The 24,652-nt window shown below is 38.6% G+C and overlaps 1 protein-coding gene across 7 annotated transcripts in view; it reads right to left on the reverse strand.

Annotated features, from left to right (window-relative positions):
- The window catches only part of ROCK2 (Rho associated coiled-coil containing protein kinase 2), an 89,661-nt gene that overhangs the window by 28,275 nt on the left and 36,734 nt on the right, over window positions 1–24,652 (reverse strand). For all 7 annotated transcript variants that reach the window (XM_085542175.1, XM_085542174.1, XM_015859414.3 and 4 more), the window contains exons 2-6: window positions 24,103–24,184; window positions 13,904–14,004; window positions 7,873–8,010; window positions 5,349–5,609; window positions 453–597 (exon numbers count right to left, since the gene is read on the reverse strand). In XM_085542175.1, the coding sequence (XP_085398301.1) occupies window positions 453–597; window positions 5,349–5,609; window positions 7,873–8,010; window positions 13,904–14,004; window positions 24,103–24,184 (727 nt within the window). The remainder of the gene's footprint in view (window positions 1–452; window positions 598–5,348; window positions 5,610–7,872; window positions 8,011–13,903; window positions 14,005–24,102; window positions 24,185–24,652) is intronic.

Genomic DNA, 24,652 nt, shown 5'->3' on the forward strand with positions numbered 1-24,652 from the left:
CAAGAAAGAAAGAATCAAGCCATACTGCCAGAGACATTTTGACCCATCAGTAACAATTGCTAGTGCTGGGAGAGGAAGAAAAAGAAAACACAAAAACAAAACAAAACAAAAGCAGTTCTGTCCTTCCCACTCATTTCCCATCTCTGCATCCCTAACAACTCAATACTGACCTGAAGATGGCATGAGCATTTACTGAGATTGTGAGGTAGTAGATTCAAGATAAGTATTCTAGGAATTACTTTTAAGCTGAACTGAGTCAGAGAACCTAATCACTGTGAAAGCACACAAATAGCTGTGACAGCATGAGACAGAACAACAAGGGAACAGGAATGAAACAACTGAATCCAGAAGCCGTTAGATAATGACGTACAACCAACCCCTGGCAGCAAAGCAAAAAGAAGCACAGCACAGACTAAACCACAACCTTTTTAGCAGAAGAAATTGCTACTTACCAACTAGCATCTCAAAAAGGAAAACTCCCACAGACCACCAGTCACACTCCCGTCCATAATAACCATCACCCCCTTGTGATTTCAGAACTTCGGGGGATATGTAGTCGGGGGTTCCAACAGCCGTGTCACAGCGCACCATACCTGTCTGTGCAACAGCAACAATTCAAACAGCCCCGTTAAAACTGCTGCTCAGTCCTTACACAAAACTGCAGTTGGCCTATTAGTAGACCAGGGGAAAAAAAAACAAAACAAAAAACCAGGAAAATAATAACCCAAAATATTTGGTTTAAGATACATGTTTGAAAGCTCCAGGAATAACATGAACTGAAATGACAAATCCTGATAACCTGCTCCCCCCTTTGTCTACACCAAACCATTTCTCTTTGTAACAGCATTTCAACAATGGGCTCGTTCTGTTGCATCACCCTTGGTTTCAATATGAACAAGTATGAGCTGTATCAGATGGTTCCTTATCTCATTGAATTCATGGAAGAGCTTCTGAATAATTTCGATTATTAGGTCCTGCATAGCTCGCACATAATATGTTTGTGTAATTCAAACAAGTCACGGGTTCATTCTAATAGTCACACCTTAAGTTGAAAGTAAAAGCTGTTTTAAAAGAATAACAAGGCCTAAGAAAAATAAAGTGAAGTATTACTAGGTGATTTTTATTAATGTAATTATTCTTTTATTAATCATTTATTAATGGTGTTGTTATGTATCCTCTTTGCTTCACACTTTGCAGGAGCTAAATGATGTAGAAACATCATTAGATAGGCCAGCATGCTGCTTCCAGCTTAGAGCCTTGTTCCCTTTAATGTAATTCATTGCATTCATTCCAGAGAGACCAGATGGATGAATGAAATTAAATCCTGGATAAAACCAAAGAAGTACCAAAAATACACTCATCTTTGACTCAGCCACTCAGCCTAAAGTAACGTCCAGGTTACCTTCGAAAGTTCTCCATGCATTTTTCCATCACCTTTGGCTGAATATTAATACAGAATATTGGTAGGAAAAACTGGAATGAAAATTCATATTTAAGGAAATAAAAAGAATCATTCTGCTTTTGGAACTGCATTTACATGTAAAAATTAAGACAGCCAGTTACATTATCCTTTTCACATAGAATGTGGACAGAAACTTTTATTCATATATTGAAACAGAATCTTAACAAATCATGAACCAGTAGGCCAGAACTGAAGCTATGATTAAACACTGCACAGACTTTGAAAATCTCTTCCTTTTTCTGCTTATTTTCTTCTACAAGGAAGAAGAAGCTAAAGATGAAGCTGGAACGTAAGAGAAGCTTAACTTCTCAGCTACAGCAGTTGAAGTACTGTTTTCTATACAGTGAAGCAGACAAAACACATGGCTTGGTCATCCTGAACTAAAATAACGAGGCAGCTCTTTTTAGAGGAGCTAATGCATTGTTTGGACAAAGAGTACGACAGTTTCATTAGATGATACTACAGATGACATTAACACTTTAACACCAGTAAAGAAGCTAAACCCAGGCTCCAGAAATCTAAACTCAAGAACACTCAAATACAGCCCCGGCACATGACTAGAACAGTTAGCTGGTCGTTCTGCTAACAATAGCACTCAGTGAAGCACAACTACGACCTCTCAATGCTAGTGATGGGAGGACCTCCACAGAATCACAGAATGACCCGGGTTGGAAGGGACCTCAAGGATCACGTAGTTCCAACCACCTGCCTAGCAGGGCCACCAAACATACACATTTACTAGGCTCCACCAGCCTCCAACTGCAGTGCATGTCTGTGCCTTCCTTACCCAAATGCAACACTACTTCAAGAGAGAGCACTCTCAGTGCTTCTCTCAGTGAAGCCTGGCTGAAGCCACTCAAATACCTCCAGGTAAGAAACTTCATTAAATAGATGTCAGCAGAACAGTCCTGAAAGATTTCTCTGAAGACCACAGCTTCAGTCACGAGAACTCTGCACTCAGACCAGTCTCATCACCTTGACATCTAAGCACTTAATAACATTCCATTTCGCGCTCCTCTGTAATTAATACAGCAAAACAAGATCACCTTTTAATATTTCATACATGTTAATGTTTTATGAAGTCTTATGCAAACAAAGCAAAGTTTGTGCCAAAGAAAAGCCAGCCCTACCTGAGTCAGACAGCTGCTACACAGTGACAAGAAAGCTTGTCAATTATCTTACAGAGCTGAAGAATTCCAGGTAGTAATACTAAGTTTTCAGGCAAGATGTCAAAGGACAATGCAATGAAACAAAATATTTCTGAAGAAATCTGAAGGGTGCTGTTTTCTCTGGACAAAGTGTCAGTCCTGTCAGCCTCTGGTACCTGAATGGCACACTCAGTACAGCAGTTCCGATACCTTCTCTCAATAGTCTCAGGCTATTCTTTTGACTGAGACTTTTCTCATCACCTCAGATGATACCTGGGAAAACTGAACAACTACAAAAGAAAAAGCGTGTCAACAAGACAGTACGTATTTCACAGCTTAGGAAAATTTGGCTGTGGGGCTACTGTGTTTCCTAACATCTTACAGAAATGTAACTTTGCTGAAGGCAAAGCAGTTCTAGTTTCATCCTCTGGAAGACCTCGGGTACACCTGAATGACTCACTGTCTTGGAACAAGGCTAAGAATGAGGCTTTAATTCCCTCATTAATATCTTATCAGCAAACAAGAACTGGAGAGTGCTGGTGCAGACATGTCAGGATAGCACAGATCAGGTGTTAATGCTACTCTCAGGTTTGAGCATACCACTATCAACAACAAACTGAAGCAAGAAGGATTCAGCACAGTCCTGAAGGACCATCAAGGAGAGGCAGGCATCCTGCTGAGCAGAGGATCAGACCGGATGGCCTCCAGAGATCCCTCCAACCTCAACCATTCTGGGACTTAGAAAGTGAGTTCTAAGAAGAGGAACACGTTTAATCTCTCAGCTCAGCTATCTGTGGCAATGATCCCAAGTGGTAAACAGCTCCTCTTTTGGTCCTGTTTCTTTACAACAGATATCCTTTAAGTCTGTGCATTCCTGCAAGTTCAGTTAGCACAAGCCAAAGTTAAGCACAGACCTGAGAGCACCAAGCAGTTTTTGCCCTACAACACTTGCAGTAATCAGTCATGATTCTGTCTACTTTATTACATACAGCAAACATAGAGTCTGGTGAAACATGCACTCGGATTCTTTTTAATACCTACTAAATCATTGAGGCCAGCCCGAACCTTTACTCAATTACAGATATTCACCTTGTTGTGGATTAAAAAAACAACAACAAAACATCACAGCCAAGTTAAATAAATGGTCCAGTTCCTTTTATGTTGGAATACACCACTGAAAGACTAAACAATTTCTTTTCACATACTAAGGAGGAATTCTGCTGCAAGTGTCTGGGCTGGCTTGGACAACAACTTAAGAGAACACTCATTTCAATTCCCCAGCAAGTATTAACAAAGTCTGTCTTCCAAACTGTGCCTCCCACCAAACTGAAGCAGAGCTCTCCTCAGTCTCAAAAGCACAAGGAAGACATGCACAACTGCTAAAAGAACTCCAAGTCAGAAGAAAATAAATAAGTGTTGGGTAAGCATATATTTTCTAGAAATCATCTTGCCAACATCAATATTATGTTTACACAGCTGGGATGTGTTCATGTTTTGTAAGAAGAAGCATGAGATTTGGAGACAGTCCAGAGCCTCTCAACTTCTGAAGTTTCCTGTATAAAATATTTTTGCCATTCCACAGAGTCTGAGAAACATTTAGAACTTCAAATGTAGTCAATTAAAAACTAACTTCTTTGGCAGATCACCCATCTGTTGATGATGCCTCATGTAAACTGGAGTTTGCTATAGCAAGAGATACGCAAGCAATCTCACCTTCACAACATGATCAACAGCACTTGAATAACTTAGGATAACAATATCAGCACAACAGAGTTCTCAATAAACCGCTGCATATCAGCAGTGATATACTGACATTTGGAAGAAAAAAAGCAGACAGCATTTCTGGATACAGCTGAATAGATATTAACTTAACGCAAATGCAAATTAAATAGATTGCAGAGATTATACCAAGCACTGCCTAAATAACACAGAAAGAATCTAACACACTGAAGCAAACAAGCTTAAAAGGGATAAACAAAGAAACCTTCCAAAGGCCTGATAAATGATAACATACAATCATACACAGTTGATGAGAACCCGTTATAATTTCACAAGAAGAGCATGCAGTGTAAACTACATGATATTGTTTGTCATGGAAAACTTAAAGTGCAAATTACAAGGATAGTCTCCTACAGTAATAAAAGGTATTATATCTATTTAAAATACAGTAGTTATGCAGCCTCATTAGAAAATTGCATTTGGCTGCACATGATAAAATCTAGACAGTTAAAAATATGACATTTTGAGTAATAGCTAACAGAAATTCTAATCACTAGATCGCATACCCCTGCTGCCTTATTGTGACCTCATTTCAATGACCACTAGAGGATGCTATGAGAACAATGAGAAAAAAAATATAGACCGTATCTTGCCTAGAAAATAATATCACTTATAGAAAACTGACAGCTTATGAACTGTTCCAAGGGTGCTAATATTGTAATTAGAAGTTGCCTAATAAGCTTTTCAGACATTTGGCAAAGAAATGAACCCCAGAAATTCACAAACACATGCTTTCAAAAATGACAAAAACTAAATTTATTTCCCCCTTCCATGTGCCAATACAGTTTATTACCGACAATGGTAAACTATTTAAAGTACTCTTGTATTTAAAAATAGGAGACAAGGAACAGCTTTCCAACCAAGCGGACCATTTGATAAGTATTTCTTTGGGTATTGTAGCTCAAGAGAAAATAGAATGACAGTTTCATAGGTGATAAATTATTCAGTTGCATACTTACTTCATCCATTTTCATGCAAGTGCCAAAATCCGCCAGCTTCAGGTGCCCATGTTTATCTAATAGCATATTGTCAGGCTTCACATCTCTGTGTATCAAGCCCATGGAGTGAATTGCATCAAGAGCAAGAACAACTTCGGCTGTATAGAACTTAGCCCATTTCTCAGGCACATCATAATTGCTCATAAGGTTTACAAGATCTCCTCCTGGCATGTATTCCATTACCATATACAAGTATTTGTCATCTTGAAAGGCACAAAAAAGCTGCGAAATGAAAAAACAAAATAGGAAAAGGAGAAATTACTTTTCAGAGACAGTTAGAAGACATAACAAAGTACCTGAGGTTTCATTAAACTGAAGTGCACATAAAACTGAATTTTATTTGAAACTTCAAAAATCCTTACTTTCTTTTTAAAGGAAATGAAAAAGGCTTCCTGGCTACACCAGTAGCAGGACTATCTAAATTGCCGTGTTTCTTGACAGAAAAAATATCCCTACAACTGAAAATGCAGAATATTAAATCTGAGAAAGCAGGCATCTTGCATCAATCTTAACATAGCTCAATAGTGAATAGTAGTAAGAGTCAATTAGTCTATTTATGAATTTCATATACCATAAATTTATATACAACATCTTCATATATATTTACAAAAACCTGTGTTAATACTGACTTTGTCCTAAACTAACATGCATATTGGAATGAGAAAAGAATTAAACATGGTTACACAGTCTAAAGAACTGAACAATGAAATGACAGTTTGATAGATACTGGAGCTACTATGCTTCTTACAGGCATGACATTAAGTTTAGCTTCTTTAAAATGTATTTTAGGCTTTGAGTAGAGAAGTTTCAGAGAATTTCACTCAGCATTGAAATATGGGAGATTATTAAAGATGGGAAAATTATTACAGGGACCTTTGGAGCAAAATTTACTGTTCACTGGTGAAAGAAGACTTGTGTTATAAACACGTTACTGCATACATGTATATATAACATTGTATTCATTTTTGCAAATGAATAGTATACAAAACATATAACATAAATATCTATTTGATCATTGAAGTCTAAATTAAAATCCAAAATAGTCTCTGTATTCCCACATAAAGGTGTTTATTTAACACAGTGATAAATAGCCATCCTATGCCTTTACACAGCACTTTCAGTATTGGTCCTCAGGGATTTTATAAATTCAACACTATCTAGGGCTCTGCTCTCACCTCTTCTTTCACCTGAAAAAGAAGGAGCAGGGAAGCTGCACCATTTGTCCCAGTTTCTACCTCAGAACAGGACTGATACTTTCATAAACCATCTCCCTGGACCTAAGTACTTCTATATATCACACTGACACTTCACCACAGAAGGCACAACTGCAACTGTATTTTAATTCATTTGACATGGACAGCCTCATCGACTGCCTGATTCAGTGGGTGGCAACTCTGCCCATGGCAGGGGGATTGAATTAGATGATCTTTGCGGTCCCTTCCAACCCAAGCCATTCTGATTCTATGATTCTATCATCTTCTATATACACACACGTATTTATATCATGCCTGCTACACTCTCCCTTGAAAACTGTCATACATCTATTTTCAACTGCACGTTTAGTTTTACTGTAAATACTACAAATACCTCCACACATTTGTCAAAAAACTGCAGCAGTAAATTAATCTATTTTGTTACATATTTAGCACTAATCCTTCCCAAACAGATAATCCAAATTACAAACATGATAACAAATACCAGGAAATAGATACAAGCAGGGGTGTTTAGGAACAGTTGAGAAAGTCAACTCTCCATCAGCTGGGGGATGTTACTTCTGAACTGAGATGCAGCAACAGACCACTGAACAGAAGATGGTTTCAAGCAAAGCACTGATACAATCTCCTGTCTTCCAGGAGACCAGGAGTGTGCACTCCTCCATCTACAATATTTGCAGCTGAAAAGCCACTGACAACTTAAAGCATTCATAAGACTGAACTCTACTGGACAACTGACCATATCACCAGGAAAGACTGGAAATAAAGCTGACATTTGTTTCTACATTCATATACAGAATTCTTAGCTGGAAAGTTATCTTATCTCCCTGTTATTCTGAATAGAATCATAGAATCATTTGATTTGGAAGGGACCCTCAAAGGTCATCCAGTCCAACTCCCCTGCAATAAACAGGGACATCTACAGCTAGATCATGTTTCTCAGAGCCCCATCCAGCCTGACCTTGAATGTCTCCAAGGTCAGAGCATCCACCACCTCTCTGGGCAATTAGTGTCTGTGTTTCACCACCCTTATGTGGTTACTTTAGAATTCATTTGCAATTGCATTGTATGATATATTTGTAGTGACCATAATGCAAGTTAATCTACCTTCTAACATAACCAAATGCACAGAACTCATCGAAATTGCTGTAAATATACATCTTTAAAAAAAATTATTATCTGAATTTAAACCCATTACTTGTAAATTCAAGTCTAGGAGAGGTTTATGCTTTTATTACTATTATTATTTTACTGTTATGCATCTGCCTTACCTGAACCACCCAAGGACTATTGGCAAAGGCCATGATATCTCTTTCTTCCCAGAAGAAGGCTGAATCTGATCTCTTGATCATTTCAAATTTACTAAGCAGCTTCATTGCATAAACCTTCTGTGTCATTTTATGGCGAACCTGGTGGTTGGAAAGAAGCAACAAACTTTAAGATGTCTTACAAAAAAAAATACTAATAATGTGGTATGTTGGTACACATTTATCTGCTAACTACTTGCTGGGATGCAATGTCTTCACATCTTCATATATTCAACTTCCTACATATCAAGAACTTGAGATTTTCTAAACCTGAAAAGAAAAACCTGACAGCTGCTCCACAAAACGTGGTGGGGTGGGACATGGATGCCAAGGGAAGATACACCACAGCTCAGCCAACTGCTGCAGCTGCTGCTGTAACCCCAGAGTAGAGAGGCCACAGGAAGGATGTGACACAGGGCTGCAGACACTTTTGTAGGTAGATGTTTTACTGAAGGTAAACCAATGTATGACTCTATGTTCTTTGTCATTATGGCTATGACCACAAAAACAAGGGCTGTCTTCAGCAGCCTACTTACTCAAATTGAAACCAATAAAAAAATCTTCAGAATCAGAAACATACCACCTTCCCATGAGGAGCAGGTCTGCCCTTTGCATTTTCTGTGTGAATATACCAACTTCAAGTCACTCAATACCAGAAAACCAACACAATAGTTATATTTATAGTAGAAAATGTTTTTCTGTGCTCCGTTCAGAAGTTTCGTCATGCAAGAAGAAACGAAACTTAACTCTTTTGGAAAGTCTCATCTGAATATGGACATGAAATGGAATGTTAAAACACAGGCAGTAATGTTAATGAAACACTAAAGAAATACTACTTAGAGAGCAATTACTATTTTAACATTGTTGAGTGTTCGTGGCATAAATCAAGGTGAGGACCGCTCATCTATGAGGTGTCTGAGTTAGCAGAAAAAAAGAAACCAACTACATCTTAAGTTTTTGCGTATTTTCTACTTCTGAAAAATCAATTAACATTTTTAACATCAAAATCAAATGGGTAAGACCTGTTGCATTTTCAAACCCAATGTCTAGTGAGATAAATCGTATCCTCCAAACTGTTACTGAAGTACAATGTCTAAGTTTGTGTTGCATGAAATAACGTTCATTAGGCTCTTTTATCCTGCATAGATCCAAGCATTTCAATTCATTGTATCTGCAGTACAAAGCTTTGCAGAAGCACCTATGTGGTCTACCAACATGAGAGCAACAGCCTCCTGCTCCTGGGGAGCCGTAAACATTCATGCTGGTGCTTGAGTCAGCAGGATTGATTTGTACTAACAGAAGAAAAACTAAGATTAAAAAAAAAAACAACTCAGAAGGAGTGAAAACACGGATAGAAACAAGATTATCCATCAGGATTATCTGCTCCCAACCTACTGTCTCCAAACTTGGACCTTTTTCCTCTCAAGATACAGGTTAAGATTTTAAAATGTTACTCTTAGCACACTGTATAGTTTAACACTGGGCAGCGCCTTTTTATGTATAACTACATCAAAAAGCCTCCAAGCAAACCTCAAAACAGCAGCGCACTACCTACGTGCTCCAAGCACATTCACAACTTGCTAGTAAAGGTTCCTTGAAAGAAGGTTTTGAAAATGACCTCCCTGCCACTTTCTAATCCTGGACAAGTTTATTTACAAAGAAGTGGTAGTACACCACAAACTATGCTCCGTATCATAGGGCTTTTGTAATCCTGTTCAGAAATAGAGGAAACACAAAGACAAGCGACCTTAACAAATAATACTGTTTAATCACAAAAGCATCTTCTGTGAAACTGCACACGTGCCTCTAATGCATTTTAGTAGTTTATGGCTCCTAAACATTGTGCAGTCTTGCCTGGGTGTGGTTAGTAAAGCTGCCTTCATTTACAACAATAATTATCTCCAATTACACAGGGAAAAAAAAAATCTCCAAAATTCAGCACAGCCTGAAGAAAGCACGTGTGTATGAGGAACAAAAGAAACCAGCTGTATCTGTTCCCCTGCTCATTGCATACACCTTTGCAAGGAAGGACCATCAGGTTATTCTTCGGCTGAGTTGCTTCTTGAAAATTCCACCATGGGTTTATTCTGCACCTTGAGTTTGCCTGGCAGGTGAACACTCACCAGTGATAGGAATTATAGTATCACCAGCACAGTCCCTGAATGCGCTGGCCACTGGGTTCTTTCTCCTGAGCTATATTTGTACATACATGTATTGGCTCAAGTAGCAGATTATTCATGTATTAAACTGTCATGATGCTTTAGTTTCTTCCAAGCGGTTAAATAAACTGCCAAATTTAAACTGTAGCTCACCAGAGTAACTCTTAAAATAGGTAGGAAAATCCCTTCATGCCATCAGCATAAAGTAACACAGCCTTGTTTAACTTATGAAAATGCATTAAGAAATAAGAATTTCCTTCTGCCCTGCTTCACCTGGGACACACAAAACCGTATCAATCTAAGGCTTTCAGGTAACCAGTATGCAGGAAATGCATTCATAATTCCTACTGTATTCATATCGGATGATAATCTGTAGGCAAGGAACAAACAAAAAACCAACCATCAGATCACATACACAGTATTGACAATGGTACCATATTTTTATCATAGAAGAAAATGAAAATCTTAGGATGGAGCTGTGAAATGAACTCTCAGGCTCTGAAATAAGCCCGAATATCCTAAATAACCTATGAGAGCCATAAGAAGTTATGGATAAGGTATGAAGTTCACCTCCTGAAACACTTGCGGGTAGTAGACCATGACTGCTTTAATAGCACTACCACATCAGCAGCGGCTGGGGAACAAAACCTCACATACAAAGCATTTCCTGGAAAAAAACCAAAGCAGCACCTGGCTACATGTGCTATGACAGTCACTGGTTTCCAACGCCAAGAAATCCCACTGTATTCAGGCTGTCACCCAGCCCAGCTTTTACTACCCAAATAGAAGCTGCTGGCTGGCTTTCAGTTCCAACATACAACCATGTCAGTCTGCTGTCACTGCAGTGTTACAGAGCTGGGTAACAAGACCTGAACAAAGGAAACGATAAGAAGTTTCAGTTTCAAACCAAGCTGATTTTTCTTAAAGAAAAAGCAGAAGAGGCACTCGGGATGTACTTTCATTAATTAATGTTTCTGCACCAACCAGAAGCAATATATATAGCACCATAATTCAATTTTCATGTCTGCTCAAGACACCAAGGCCCTTTTATTCATGCCACTACGTAAGAGAAGTGATCTGGCTGCAGACAGGAAATTCTTAGCAAAGGGGAAGGCAAGCATAGAATTTAATGCTTCTGAGTTTTCAGAAATGCCATACTGGAGCTAAAAACCAGGGGGAAAAAAACAAGGAGGTCATAGCTGGGTATTCTACGCTGCATGTCAGCATGCTCATTCTTTTGTATTGTTGTGTTTAAGTATTACAAATATTTAATAAACAATTGTGCTACATAAATGTATCCACAATGGAACATGCCGACAACATGATATTCATGAATTTTACACACGTAGTCAAACATGTTTTATTTATGGTTCTTTCTCTGTTTGGCCCCCAGTGAAGCACATTTCTATTCTGATCACAGAATGCGTTGAAAAATATTTTGATTACTGCAAGTCTATCATCTGCAACTGTGGTGTTAACATTACAAATGGAGTAGAAATAGATATAGCTTAACTCAATAGCTTAAACTTGTATCATACCTTGTGAGGCAAAAAATCTAGGTATGTATGCTCTCATCACCAGCTAATATTAGTTCAGATCAACAGTGGTATTTATTAACCCATTGGTTTTTAGCTGTGAGACATTACAGCATCATTGTTTCTTCTTATACTTGTTACATTCCAGAAAGAGAATGTTCCCTAAAGCTGGCATAATATACAGAAGAGCTCTAGGAAAGAATAGAAATGTTGGTCCAGCATTACAAATTTTTAGCTGTTTTTTTCATTCTGGGGGGCCAACTTAAAGAGAACAGAATTAAAAGCAAACCACTCTGAGTTACTGTGGGTTTCAACATTCCATTGTAATGATTAACCAAATGAGAACCAAAGTTTGTCTTCAGATTACTCCAGGTACCTGGCTGCAGGACTCACGGCTGTGAACAATCACCTCTGCTTTAGGAGTTTACAAAGGTATGCGTCCAAACCAGAATCAATTAAGAATTTCTATTTAAAATTAAATGTTATCAAGAGAATTAAAGAAAACTAGTCAATAACGTGCAAAAAACAAAAACAAAAACAAAACTCCAAAAACAAACAAACAAAACCAAAGCCTATAAATATTCACAAATATATATAAAGAAAACAAAAAGAAAAACCTATCTTCTGTTATTAGTATTCCCCATTTCTCATTTCCCTTCCCAGTAGATGGAAGAGGAACTCCACTCTTTACAACATGATTTTTTCTCTGATTTCTGCTCAATCAAATGGTAAAGGAATACCTCCAAAGCTTCTCTAGCAGATGCTCTTCCCAGTAGACAGATGGTACATGTGGAAAAATATGATGAAAAAAAGTCTAATAATATAGTTTAAATCATAGAATCATAGAATTACCCAGGTTGGAAAAGACCTTGAAGATCATCAAGTCCAACCGCAGCCTAACCAGAACCCTAACTCTAAAAACCCTACACTAAATCATATCCCTGAGCACCACATCCAAACAGCTCTTAAACACAACCAGGGATGGTGATTCAACCACCTCCCTGGGGAGCCTATTCCAGTACCTAACTACCCTTTCTGTAAAGAAGTTCTTCCTAATATCCAACCTAAACTTGCCCTGGTGCAACTTGAGGCCATTTCCCCTTGTCCTGTCACTTGTCACTGGTGAGAACAGACCTGCCCCACTCTCACTGTAAGAACCTTTCAGGTACTGGAAGAGGGCGATAAGGTCTCCCCTCAGCCTCCTTTTCCCCAGACTAAACAGCCCCAGCTCTCTCAGCCTCTCCTCATAGGGCTGATTCTCCAAGCCCTTCACGAGCCTCGCTGCCCTTCTCAGGACCTGCTCCAGTACCTCCATGTCTTTCCTGTGCTGTGCTGAGGTGCCCAAAATTGAGCACAGTACTCGAGGTGAGGCCTCACCAATGCCGAGTACAGGGGCAGGATGACTTCCCTAGTCCTGCTCACCACAGGAATGAAATGAAACATTTGATAATTGCTGTAAAGACAGAGAGGCCTAAGAGCAGACTGCTTTGCTACAAAGCTCCCTGCAGCCATTTTTTCTCAAGTACACAGGGTTCTGCTGACAGTTTTGTTTTCCTTTTTAATCTCTTGCCAGCAAAGATATAAAAGCAATACACCCATTAATTCTTTAAAGTCTTCGTTGAAAACATCATCTCTGGAAATATCCCTCTTTATCTCCCCTGAATTCTTCTGGATAGAAACAAAGCGCAGCTGACCCAGGAAGAAACTGAGAAGAGGGAAACACATTCCCATGTTACCACACTTGGATGAAGATGGCATAGAAACCAAAATACATTTACAAAACCTCCGAACCAAATTTGTTAACTGCCACATATGAATCAAATCTAAACTTGCATTCATCCACGAGGCACAGAAATAGTGTTAGGCTAACCACAGCCTCCCTTACTCCAATTTCCATTTTACCTTGAGAAAGGTTTTACCATTTTACATTGCATTAAATGGTAACCAGGGATCCACTGCTTAACTCACCTAATACACCAAGTCTCTTGTAACTACATTCTCATATGGTGATGCTTGTGACAAAAACAAACAAACAAATAAATGAATAAAGCTGTTTGGAACTACCTGTTCCATTTTGCTGGAAGTACGATAAACTATTTTCCAAGTCCTTTCCATCCAACTGATCATGTTTTTAACTTACAGGTATTGCTTACTGTGCACAGAAATGACCTCAGGACACAACAAAAAAGATACTGACTTTAACTTTCTCTGTAAGAATGCATTTTTAGATCTATAGCGTGCAAGAGTTGAAAAGGGTTTTACTACAGCCACAAATCAATCAGTAAATCATCACTTTCTTACCAGCTGCACTTCTCCAAAAGCTCCTCTTCCAATCACCTTAACTACATCATAGTCTTCAGCTTTCATTTGTAAAGCGCGTATTTTTTCCACAATCTTCTCATCTGAAACAAAAGAAATAAAAGGTGTGATAATGCACATATTTACAAAATATTTTCTGTAATATTTGCCATCTAGAGTAAAAAAGGCATTTTTATCTACATGTTTATAGCCTTCCTAGTAACCTGTGAAATCTATAGTCACCTTTAAAAATGTTCCTTTCAATATCATTTGGCAAACAATAAACTGTAACAACTGAAATATCATTCAGAATTTGCTAGTTCTCATTCTACACCTCCTATAATCAGGAACAGCTTCCAGAAGGACCCTGGTAATGACAAGAACCAGAGATACCATGAACTTGAGATACATGAACAGAGATACAATGGACTTGATGATCTTCAAGGTCTTTTCCAACCTGGGAAATTCTATGATTCTATGAATATTCAGACATTCATTCATTGACATTCACTGTGCTGTCACAATCAATTGACACTCCATTAGCAATGATGAGTGAAGCATCAGCTGCATTCGTAAGCACTGTAGGTGCAAACTGCTCCCACACAGCTGGAGAGTTCAACAGCAAGAAGAACGCAACTCAAGAACCTTGGTGTTCAACTCCAGGCTATATCATGCAAGGATTTCAGCATGTTAGTGAATGCATTCCTGACTAAACACATTTAAAAAAATCCATTCTTATTGCAAGGACAAACAATAATGGAAGCAATGAATGGAATCCACAATACTGGAGGTAATCTATCTTGGTGTGCCAAGTCTTGACACTCCCCCACACATATTTATAGGAAGAACATAAGGGAAGGGAAGTTGGCTTGATCAAAACCCCCACCAGCAGAGAACATTAAACTGTACGAAGAGCTGTGGATGCTTACATTCAGAGAGGAGTAGATGCATATGTTTTGAGATTCCTGTTTAGGGTCAATGACTATGGAATTTGATCCTAAGAAAGGAATTAAAAGGGACTTTAGACTTAATGGGGGAAAAAGGCATGAGAGAGACAATTAATTCTGTATGACTTTTAGATGACACTGTCAGTGGGAAGTTAATGATAATGAATATCTAGTAAATAGCTTAACCATTTCTACATACTCTTGAAGGGCATCCTGGCAGGATACAAGCAATCCAAGAGATTCCTGACTACCAAGATTTATTTTAATCCAAACAAGCAACTAATCCAGCTGGGGAGACAATTATGTTGCTCACGAACAATGAAGAATTGGTGAGGGATGACAAAAATCAGTGTCAGCCTTGGCTGAAGCAAGGGTGAATTGGTAGAATTTAAGATCCTGAGAAAACTGAGGAGGGCAAGCAGCAGACCCTGGGCTTCAGGAGAACAGACTACAGTTTGTTCAGGGGGTATACAGGCAGGATCCTGTGGGAAGTTGCTGTGGAGGGTAGAAGAGTGGGTTGATCTTTGATGATGACGTGTTCAGAGCATAAGAACAGTCTGTTCTAGTTAGCTAGAAATCAAGCAGGCATGGCAGAGAGCCAGACTGGCTGAATGGGTAACCCCTGCCTCAACTCAAGCACAAAAAGCAAAGGTTTGAAATGCACAAACAGGACTAGGCTACCCAGTGTCCAGCAGGAATGTCCCAGGCATGCAAGGGCAGGACTGGGGAAGAAAAGATGGAGTTGAAACTAACTAGTTATGAAGGGAAATGAGCTTTTATGCAGTAATAAAACAAAGAATGAGGCAAACGAGGGCCCACTGCTCTCAACAGCATAGTGAATTTAATGGTACAGGTCACAGAGATCAAGGTAACCACGTCTCTCTTGCTTCTTACTTTATTGACCTGGCTTGTAGGCCACCCAGCTCCCTGAAGCATGTGGGGCAGCAAAGCAAGGAGCAAACTTGGCTGTGGGACGAGACAGGATACATTTGAGAGTGCTGAAGGAGCCAATCAACACTGTCAGCCAGCTGCTTGCCTTCTCTGAAAGGTCACTGTAACTGGGGGAGACTCCTAATGACTGGGTAAAGGTCAAGCATCATGTCTGTCTTGAAATCAGAATAACAAGAGTAACCCAGAAAACTACAGGCTGGAATCTCTGTCTAACCTCATTCCCCCAAGAGAATGGAGCAAATCCTTTGGGTAGTCACTTCCAAGAGCACGATGGATAAGAAAGAACAGGAATGGCCAAGATGGAACTACTAAGAATTAAACCATATTTGATCAGTATGATTGCTTTCCATCATAAGAAGGAAGAGCAGTACATATTTCCTTTTCTTGTGGCATGGCTTTCAACACAGCATCTCAATGAACCTTTGTAGCCAAACTGGGGTGACATGGGAATGCATGGAGAAATTACAAGATGAGTGGGAATTCAACAGAGGTCAGTGGTTCACAGAGCCAACTGGCTGCAAGTTGCAAAAGGCACAACTTCAGGATTGATATCAATCACTGTTTTTACTAATGGCCCAGAAGATATTACCAGTTTCCTCTTTGCACATTCACTGATGGTAGGGAGCACTTGAAATATGGGAGGACAGGCCTGCTCTTAAGAGGGAACTGGAAGGGCTGAAACCACACAAAGATCAACAAAGCCAAATTCAAGGCCTTGCATCTGGGATAGAACACCACACAGTAGTATGTGCTCAAAGCTACCAACCAGAAAATACCTTAAGAAAGAGGACCTGAGAGCTCTAATGAACAACAAGATGAACACATAAACAAGCATTAAACCTTTGCACTGACTGCTTCCCAGGCTGTTTCAGTAAACACACAGCCAGTAGGTCAAGGGATGTGATTCTTCACCTGTTTGTGAAGAGCAGGCATAACAGGGCAGAGAAAATAAATAATAATACTTAAAAACTTCAGAATAATCAGGAAAAGAATCTGTCTGTAGAGCTGTAAGGACAAGGACAATTAAAAATCTTAGAACTTGAGAAATGTGCTACATTTTGTGTACCAATGAGACCGTGAAGAAATCCAGACTGTGAACAGGAAAAGAAGCTGAGAGAATGTTTTCTACAGCGGATCATGAAAGCTTAGACAGGAAGTATAGGACAGCAACAGTGGTCCTCTCGTACCAAGTTTATTTCCTTCATAATGTGAACAAATTTTGCAATTCATGAAGAAAAGACGGTGCTCAGAAGCTTACTTAAATACAAATCAGAAGCCTTGGCACATGGTAAGGAGAATCAATGCAAATTTACAGGAAGCAGCAGGAGAGCCGTATCAGCATATTTCAAGTCGAAGAGAATGTGCTGTTCTCTGGTATCTTTGAACACAGAACATCACATCTCATGAGGGAAAGAAATCACGTGAATTTATTTTCAGATGTTTCTAGTGATTACTCGAGTGTATTGAGATGTGTGAAATGAAATGGCACAGATTTAAATACATAAGGGCAGGGTGCAGTCCTACATAGCTCCGTTATTGGTCAGACAACTCAGAGGAAATTGTACTCAAAATATAATGCAAACATCATCATGAACAATTCTACAGTCCCAGAGGAACTCTTGAAATATCAGACATTGCAGCTAAGCATGCATTATGTATATGAAATATACATAATGTAAGTATATATGATGTATGTATGTGTAAACATAGGAGATGCCAACAAGGAATTATTACTTTTTCGCTGCTGTGAAATGTCAAAGATAGACAAATGCTACTTAGTCCACTAAGATTTAATAATCTTAAAAAATAAAAATAAAAAAAAACATTAATAACAAAAATCTACAGGTACAATTGTAGGGTAGTTACATAGGTGGACTTTCTATTTTCTTATAAAGTTTAACAGATAGGGAACAAATAAAGCATGGAACTGACTAACTTGAACAAAAAAAAAAGACTGCAAGAAGGGGAGTTCAGAGAAATCCTGAAGTAATGTCATATTTGTAGCACGCTGAATCATGATTTTGTTCATGTATGACATAGCGTGATCTAATTCAAGGTATGGGAGCCCTTTTGCTATACTTTTGCTATTGAATTTTCAGGTTACGTGAAGCTTGTTTAAGCACACAGATACCAGAGAGTGTATCTTATACTTCCATGAATTTGCAACAATAGAAACCCAGCAGAAGAAAAATACCGAGTTAAAATAGAGACACTAAGATGGACTGACTGCCCAGCCTCGGAATATAACTGAATTCTATAAAGCCTTGTGATATTTGAGAAGAAATTCCTAAAATATGAAAATATCACCACCTATTGTTCAGGTTTCGTTTTTAACAAAGGAAGGGCCAAGAAATGCTAGATAACAAAAGTGACGGCTTTTGATTTACTGCTTTAAAATGGCACTATAACCTTTAAACAAATGAAGCTTCACTTTCTGAAAGGGCAGAGTGCCTGGATCAGTCACTGACAGCTGGCTGCAAGAATGCAGCTGAAGGTTACTAGTGAAAACAGAATCAGTACTGAACTAGAAGCAGAAATACAGGGGTGGCAGGGCAAGCTTTCCCTACCTTAAAAATAAATAAACATATACATATATATATGTATATATGTGTGTGTATATATCTATATATCTATATTATATCCAGGTATAACAAGTATCTTATATAAAAAGTTCTAGAGGAATAAGAATGCAATGGAGTGAAATTTGACTTTGATCTGTAAGAATAGATCAGTCAGTGCTGTGAAGTATATTAAGTCAGTAGTTGCTGCCCTGGGGAAAATCCTGTCTGGGAGTTCAACTGAAGCACAGCCAGGAAAAGCTTCAATCTCACAGCCTCCCAAAGACAACCAAAAAACACAACAGAAAAACTGAGGTGGCTATGCATTAAAAAAAGGTGTGTGGGGAAGGCAAGGTGCTGGAGCAACACTATAAATTAGGACTCATGGCTTCAGAGAGGCAAACACCTCCTCCCCCAGAGAAAAGAAAGGGAGACACAAGATCTCATCTTCTAAAGACAATGAGCATGATATACAGATACACAGAAAGAGACAGCAGCAGTCATCTCACCAGCAAAGGAGATACCTCTAAACTAATGAATCCTTGATAATAGAACTGAATTGCTTTGCTTTGTTTATATTGAATACTCAGCTGGAAAAGTGGTTAATACTGCTGATATACATATTTCACAGCCCAAAGGAGGGCAACAAAAATGATGAAAGGGAAGAAACACCTCTCCCTTAAAAACAGGCTGAGACACCTGGGGTTGTTCAGCCTGAAAAAAGAAGACACTGTGGAGATCTTATGGCAGCCCTTCAAGACATAAAGGGAAAACACAAGAAACATGGATAAAGACTTTTTACCAAGGCCTATAGTGATAATACAAAAGGTAAGGGTAAAAAAGGTAAGGTAACTGTCTAACTAGATTAGACATAAGGAAGAAATCTTTATGATAAGGGTGGTAACACCAAAATAGGTCCAGAGAACTTGTAGATGCCCCCATCAGTGGTAGCGTTCAAAATCAGTGTGGACATGGCACATTAGTGGAAGCTGCCCTGGTGGATTAGATGATCTTTAAAGGTCCCACTCTATGATTCTATATAACTTGTTCGCATAACCAAGATATTACCTTAAATTTTGTGGATCTACTTCATACTCTGCTTGGGAAAAGCTGAGTATTTGATACCTCTCCCATCATTACGCTTAACAAAATGACAGCATTAAAAATGAAAATGAAGCAAAACATGCTCTGATGGCTGCAATGACCTGTCAAGGATTGGCCTTAAGAAGCCAAAAGAAAATAAAAGGGGAAATTAGCTAATTAACTCAAAGTAAGATCTAAATTTCTAAGATCTCTCTTGGTGTGGAACATTCCATATGTATCACTGGCAGGAAGTATGGAACACAGAAAATTACAGCCATCAAAGGCAGTAATACCATGATGTGTTTTTGTTGGTAACCATGTAGTACACTCATGTGATATTACAATGTAAGGGAAGGAACTAGAAGCGTTAATTTTGCAACAGATTCATCTTAATGAATACAACTAAGCAAGCAGTGTTTACTTGGAGTGGAAAATAGTAACAGCAGCTTTCCAGGAAGTCTCTTCAGGTGTTTAGCTCCTGCACAAGTGACATGTCTGTAGCAGATGTTCCTTCTAATTGTAAAGATGCTTACTGCCATCACAGCTTGAAAGTTCACCATTCTCCCATATATTAGCAAGTCACTGAGATGATTGAGGTTTTCAACTTTTGAGCAATGCTGGATAATACACAGGAAGTCAGTGATCAGTTTACGTAGCCAAGGCTTCTGGACTGTATCGGGCCTGCTGATGGAGTCATTCCCTGTGTAACTTGGTCTTCCTTGAAACAGTTTTCATTCATCTCTGTTCTTGACAGTAGATTATCAATGACTAAATATTTTTGGTTGGTGCTTAACACAGTCGCTTAATTACTTCAATTTTCCACCTTCTGAAACTTAAAGCAGCTAATGGGCTATGTAGTACCTGAATGGGAGACAACCTGAAAAAGGTAGAAGCCACTAAGACATGATTCGACACTTGACAAATCTCAGATGGCAGAAAAAGGGACTTGGAGGAATGTGTTCAATCTCTTGCCATAGAGAAGATGCCAGAAGAAGAAAAGATCGAGAAAGATTTACTATATCAAAACTGTGCTGGATAACTCAAGCTTTGTTTCTAAAATTAGCAAGCCAAGTTTTACTCTCAGAGGACTGTGAGATTCCTCTCATTGTTTTAGCAATTAGATACTACACTGTCCTTTCCTGTCCCATGAAAACTGAGGGAAAAAAACAAACAAACAAATAAAAAAAGCACATACAAGACTTCAACCAGAATCCTAACAGTAAACTAAAGTAATTTACAAGGTTGAAAAGGGCCGGTAGTACTTATGTGCCTCATGTGATAAGTATGTGCCCTACTCTGGTTCCATATCTTCAAGAAAGTGGTAAGAAATCAGAGTAATATGGGAAAGCAGGTGACAAAAAAATTCCTTGTGTACTGGGCATGTGAAGAGGTTTCTTAGGTAAAGTGGTCACAAAACAGCGTATACAATACATGCAATTAATAAATGTTAACTTTGTTAAAAGAGCTAATAGTTTCATCTTGAAACTATGAGTTGAGATGAATATTAATTAATGTCTCAGCTGATATGTAAATTATATCATTTCTACATTAATATAATCAATTAATAAAACATTAAACCGACTAGTAATGACTTGCAGTAGGTGTGAGTTAGGGTGTTTCCTAATCCCTGGCAATAAGCAATAAGCGCCCTTCACAAAGAATGAGTTATTGTGGAAGACTTTTAGTTGGCATTTTCCACAGTTTTTCTTCATGCAGCATGGATTAAAACACTTATAACTAAGTTCTGAACTCACAAAATGGCCATGGTACCCTCCTGCATTGCTCAGGACACATTTCTGCCTGGAGAAGAGATGCAAACTCCCAGAACAGACCAATCACCAGAGGCCTGTCAGAATCTTTTTGACACAAATGCTCATCTACAGTTTTACTACAGCTCTTCAGATGCTCAGAAAAATCCAAAGAGACAAGAACTCTTTGTTCCACAACCTAACACAGTGCCAACTTACTGTTCCATAAATTAATGTAATTTCCAGCTCCTCTACCAAGCCCACAATAGCAAGAAGCTTCAGAAAGCGCATGTATACTCTTCCACTGATAATGGCTACTCTTAGTCATTTCCAAAAAGACGTAAGGTATGGGTTCAACTTAAGACCACATAAAATGACAATGATAGTAAGAACCTGTTTCTGTTTTGTTGTTTGTTTTTTTTTTTCCTGCACCTGAACCCTTTGTGCTGGCACAAACAGTGGAAGGATGAATGAAGACCAGAAACTGGTCTCTTCTTCTTTTGCCAAACTAGTTTTAACAAAAATGAACCAACATACCAACCAACCCTCCATTAATTCTGATCAGCTCCCCAGTCTGGTTCAAACAAACCACACACACCTGAAAGGACTCTGAACCGAACTGCTGGTTTCTGACTCTTTCAGTTGCTGTGGCAACGTATTACCAGCTTCAAGATTCTACACAATTCTCACTTCAGAAATACTTCTTTTCAAAAAGTACATTACAGATGGCATGCAGTGCTACTATTTATTCACTCACAGGCAGTACTGAAGTAGAAGTTATACAGCTAAATATTAAAGAAATGAACAGCTTCACAATGTGTGAACCAAAGTACTTTACTGTTATATTAGGTTGGATGTTAGCGGGAAGTTCTTCACTAGGAGAGTGGTTAGGCCCTGGAACAGGCTGCCCAGGGAGGCTGTGGATGCCCCGTCCTTGGAGGTGTTCAAGGCCAGGTTGGACGGGGCCCTGGGCAACCTGATCTAGTTGAAGTCTGGTGGCCCTGCCAGGCAGAGGGGTTTGAACTTCATGATCCTTGAGGTCCCTTCCAACCCAAGTCATTGTGTGATTCTGTGATTCTGATTCTGTGATATATGCTTTTCTTTTTCCCCCTCCCCCAGGTACAATAGGTAAGGATACCTCTTAAAACTCACAGTAAACTGCTGCAGCTTTAAAGGATTAATCTATCTGCAATGGTCAGATTTTACTGAACCAAAGATGATTTTTGTGTTCCTGCCACAGCTCATAGTTAGTAGTATTGAACACAGCAATGGGAGAGAAGCTATAGTAGGAGAAGGAGCAGCAGGCATCAGAAAGGGAAGGTAGACAGCAGGAATACTCAGGGGTTGCAGGAAAAAAAAACAAGTTTTAACTGTTTTCCCACATTATCTTGTCTGAATACTTCACAAGTACTGATCTTCTAGTTAGAAAATGTTTCTAATTTTCTCCTACTGCAAAAATAGTATACTAATATGCAGGCAGATCTGAACAGTCCATAGAAGTTTATGTAATTTATTTCATTTTCGTATTTTCTGCCAATTGGTCTTTTCCTTTCACATTACACTTAGAATCATAGAATTACTCAGGTTGGAAAAGACCTCAAAGACCATCAAGTCCAATCGCAGCCTAACCATAGTACCCTAACCCTAACAACCCTCTGTTAAATCATATCCCTGAGCACCACATCCAAATGGCTCTTAAACACATCCAGGGATGGCGACTCAACCGAATACACAGCAAGAAATTTCTGACTTTTCCATTCAAATGTATCTGTTTGAGGGCAACTGAACTCCAGACTAAGAAAAATTCCAAAGTATGCTTCCGTTTCCCAGTCTACTGTTCATTTATTCTATCTTGAATGATTTCAACAAATTGACGGGCAATGGTCAAGCCATAACTTCAGAGAGAAGCAATCAACTCCACACAAAAGAACCCATTACAAAGCACTATACTAGCAGCCACTTATTTTGGAAATGTAAGTGGATATTCAAAGTAGTCCTAGAGCAATGGAGAGCAGACTCACAATTCTTAGCAGTAAAAAATGAAATGAGAAGTAGCATTCACAGTAATTGATATATACAACTGAATAAGTTGAAACAACAACTGTCCTTAGATGGGTTACTCACTGCAACTTACATTTTAAAGCAAATGATCCACTATTTCTACAGTATTTTATGTACAAAGATGGACAACACTTTAAGAAGTCAAAATACATTTACTCTGATATAACAGTCCTACATTCGCACAAGCTTAATGAACACTAACATTTTGTCTCTAATTAATTTACAGAGAGTCAAGCAGTTACACAAAGGTTCAAAAATGCAGCTATTGATTTTAAGGTACAATAATTAAGTTTTAAAAATCAACAGAAGATGCGTCCTAGAATAAATAAGTCTCCATACTGGTTATTAATTACATACATTGTAATTAATTCTTACTTCACAGTAACTGAAATACATTTTGTAAATTACAACATAGCACATATACATAATCACAGAATGGTTTGGGTTGGAAGGGACCTTGAAGATCACCTTGTTCCAACCCCCCTGCTACAGACTGTTGCTCAAAGCCCCATCCAGCCAAGCCTTGAATGCAGAGTGGGAGTGTATGCACAACCTCTCTGAGCAACCCATTCCAGTGTCTCACCACCCTTACAATGAAGAATTTCTTCCTAATATCTAGTGAAATTACTTGTTATAACTATATATATATATATATAACATAACAGGGTTTTCATCAGTATAACTCCTCCAAATGAAGCATTTCTGTAACAAGTGGTCCTTCAAAGCTTTCTGAATACACAAAGTTAGAGCTGTGAAAAATAGTAAAATGAAAACCAGCAATGCATTTCTAACCACTCAGTTCCTAAAACTTCAATCACTACAGTGTAATTGTTTAAAGGCTGCTTTCAACTTACATCTATTTAGGAAATTATCAATGTTCTTGTTCTTCCTCAGCGCCGGATAATCCAGATCAAGGACCAAAGAATTCAAGCCATCCTGAAAACAAATAAAAATAAGTTGAGTTCTAAAATCATAATTACTACATCACTTTTCCTAAGAGATGCCAGGCTGAGACGGGTTATATATTATTCAAACTTGTATTGCATTCCTAGTATGCAGATAAAACAAGATCTCAAGTACGCTTATACCTCACTCACCCCAAAGCAGTTAAAATACCGTGACTGGCTCCAAGTTGGCCCACACATTACCAATACATCACCACCCCTTAGTGACACTGAGACTTAAGCTGGAGTAATACTTTTAATCCTAACCAGCAGTACTCTTATTGCTTAAACACGGACTTAATATTCTCTGTTCAGTCACACAGTCAATTATTGTTTCTCAACGTTATATTTTTCCTGTGTAAGACTTTTCATTTGCATTATCCACATTATTAACCATATTCTCTCTGCCTTCTCACTCTGGATATTCAAAACCTGACCTTTTGCTCTTGGAAGACATATA

This window comes from Coturnix japonica, chromosome 3, assembly GCF_054131305.1.
Source record: "Coturnix japonica strain WE chromosome 3, WE-NBRP24, whole genome shotgun sequence".
Taxonomy (NCBI): domain Eukaryota; kingdom Metazoa; phylum Chordata; class Aves; order Galliformes; family Phasianidae; genus Coturnix; species Coturnix japonica.